General features: G+C 63.1%; 1 protein-coding gene across 1 annotated transcript; it reads right to left on the minus strand.

Moving 5' to 3' along the window:
- Nucleotides 1–202: 202 nt before the first annotated feature.
- On the minus strand, nucleotides 203–1,944 carry LOC124702036 (probable protein phosphatase 2C 30). Its single transcript, XM_047234132.1, has 2 exons — nucleotides 1,582–1,944; nucleotides 203–1,453 (listed from the first exon to the last, which is right to left on the minus strand). The coding sequence occupies exons 1-2, from the start codon at nucleotides 1,942–1,944 to the stop codon at nucleotides 548–550; spliced, it is 1,269 nt and encodes a 422-aa protein (XP_047090088.1). The 3' UTR covers nucleotides 203–547.
- Between the last annotated feature and the right edge of the window lie 852 nt (nucleotides 1,945–2,796).

Here is a 2,796-nt window from a genome sequence, read left to right on the forward strand (position 1 = left end):
AAACAATGGGAGCTTTTCGGACCGGGCACGACGACGACGGTGAGAACATCCGCCGGAGAGCTTATTGTATTCGAGCTTCCTTAACAAATTCTCGTTGCCGGACGGACGCGTCCAAACAATGGCGCAATCAGACCGACCGGATTGAACCACCAAGGCATATGCGTAGATAAACAAAGAACGCCCGTATGATCTGGTCAGCGGAGGCGCGAATGCATGGAGTAAGCTTTGATCGATTCCACGAGCCAAAGGGTATAGCACCGGATTATATTACAGTTTCTCTCGATTGAGAAAGTTTCTTTGACACGCCGGGAGCAAAGGCAAGCACCACCGGCTTTTGAAATGAAAATGGCGGGGGCGGTGTGGGTTGGATCCGCGGCGGATCTGAACGAACACCTTTACGTCCCCCGAAAAATAAGCGAAAACAAATTATGTTCTACTATAGTAATCATGAATCCCGCAATGGATGCCACGTTCCGCCTGAGTCAGGCATGCATGGTCATGGACACGGCTAGCTCGGTGGATCCGTCCCACGGATCCAGTGGTCGGGTCAGAATCTCGGGCGGCGGCGCCGCCTAAGGTTGACGACGACGACGCTGACGTTGTCGGAGCTCTGCCGCGCGATGGCCAGCTTGGTGAGCAGGATGGACGCCTCGGCGCACGCCCGGTCCACCTCGCCAATCTCCTCGTCGCTCTCCGATCCCTCGCCGGAACCGGCGCAGTCGTTGGCAACTGCCTCCTCGCCGCTGCTGCTCCCGCTTCCGCTGCCGCTTCCACTGCTCTGGGTCGGACTGAGGTTGGACGTCGGGCTGGCCCGCCCCTCCCCGCGGCGGCGCCTCCGTCCGGCGCCCCGCACACATGCCCGCACCACGTTGCACGCCACCTCGTTGCTGACGACGTCCCAGAGCCCGTCGCTGGCGAGGATGAGGAACTCGTCCTCCCCGTCCCGCCGCTCCAGCACCCTGACCTCCGGGTCCGCGACCACGTAGGGCTTGAGGTAGCTGTCCCCGATGGCGCGCGACATGGCCAGCACCCCGAAGACGCGGGCCCCGTCCCAGAAGATGACGCGCCCGCCCGCCGCCTGGATCCGCGCCAGCTCGTCGGGCCGGTCCGGCTTGTGGTCGGCCGAGAGCGGCACGGCCGCGCCGCCCCGGCACAGCACCGCGCGGGAGTCGCCGCAGTTGGAGATGATGAGGTGGCGCGGGCCGAGGACGGCCACCACGGCCGTGGACCCCACGTGGTCGCACTTGGGCAGCTGCAGCTCGCAGCGGCATGTGGGTGCCGGGCCGGCGCCGGCGCTGCTGGCGCGGGAGTCCACGGCCTCCGCGTCCATCCGCGCGAAGCTCCGCTCCATGACGCCCTTCCAGCGCTCCGCGTCGTCGGACGAGGACCCAGAGGAGCGGCCGGCCTCGTCGGCCACGATCTCGTGCATCCGCTCGCCGCAGGAGGTCGCGACCTGCACGCACACGCAATCAAACCGTTAATACCCACGATAATAAAGAGTCAAAACAAGCGGGAGCTGCACATGCGCGCGCGGCTGCATGTCGGCGCAGAAGAATTATTTGCAGGCAGGCAGGTACTCACATGCGAGCAGCCATGGCCGTCGAAGACCCCGAAGAAGTGGTGGCCGGGGAGGAGGTCGGGCTGGATGGAAACCGCGTCCTCCATGTCCCTCCGTCGCCCGCACACGGACGTCACGCCGTACCTCGCGGGCTCAATCTCCACGCTGCTCTCCTCCTCGTCCGTGGAGGCCTCCTCCGCCACCACCACCTTCCGCCTCTTCCTGGACGTCTCCTCGGCCCCATCGCGCTCGGCCGCCAGCCTGAGCCGCCGGATCTCCATCCTCCTCCGCCGGGCCGCGGCGCTCCCGGCGTCGCACTCCGCCGCGCCCTTCTTCTTCCCCTCCGCCTCGGGCACCGCCGGCACCTCGCAGCAAACCTCCGACATGAATGAATCGCAGACTAACCAAACAGCAACAGAACGAGCTCCTCAATCAACAAAGCAAGCTAGCTTTCCTGGAACAAGCAGCAGGCGACAGCTGAATATATTCGTCTCTAACTCTCTGCTTGAACGTGTGGCAAATGGCGAGCGGTTCTGAAGCGGGAGGGAGCAAGTGGCGCGTGCATATAAACGCGGTGGCGTGGGCGGGGGGCACGCCACGCGCCGCGAGGGGGGCGTACAGTTGTGCGGGCCGTCGGATGCGGCACCACGTGACGCGCGACGGGACGCGTGTCGAGCGCCGGGCGTATCCACTGGGCGGCTGGAGGTGGGGCACGCGGACGGGCGGGAATTGCGTGCGTGGGAGAGCGGCGGGGACACGTGGGCGCGGCTCCGTGGTATAGCGCGGGGGTGGGGCCCGGGTCTACGTGGACGATGCGCGCATCCGTGGAGGGATAAAGATGGAGGAGGCCGGCACGGTATGGGGAGTACACGTGGTGGTGGAGCTGCCTGAGAGGCGAGGGGTGGTGAACGTACGGGCTACGCTCCGACGTTCCAACTCGTACGTGTTCGATCGGTCGCCGTCGTCGTGCGCCACGGCCCGGCTCTGCCCCTACCTAGCGCAGCTGATTATGGCAGTGGGACACACCATGCACGCACGTACGTGGATCCACGTTCTCCTACAGAGACATGATCGGATTTGGTTTCCTTTCAGGGTAGTTCTTCCACTTTCACAAGAATGACTTGTTTCTCTTTAGCTGTGTTTGTAAGATCCATTGATCATGTTAATGAATGAATGAATGAGCAAAATATTTCGTCTTTGTTTTGAAAAACTAAATAAATTTTCCTTTTTCATCGGGT

Source organism: Lolium rigidum, chromosome 3, assembly GCF_022539505.1.
Source record: "Lolium rigidum isolate FL_2022 chromosome 3, APGP_CSIRO_Lrig_0.1, whole genome shotgun sequence".
NCBI classification, from domain to species: domain Eukaryota; kingdom Viridiplantae; phylum Streptophyta; class Magnoliopsida; order Poales; family Poaceae; genus Lolium; species Lolium rigidum.

What these genes read in the sequence shown, in the direction of transcription:
- LOC124702036 (XM_047234132.1), bottom strand. Translation starts at nt 1,944, where the DNA reads ATGTCGGAGGTTTGCTGCGAGGTGCCGGCGGTGCCCGAGGCGGAGGGG. An exon ending in ACGGCCATGGCTGCTCGCAT is followed by an intron (nt 1,454 to 1,581) that starts GTGAGTACCTGC and finishes GTGTGCGTGCAG; the next exon opens with GTCGCGACCTCCTGCGGCGA.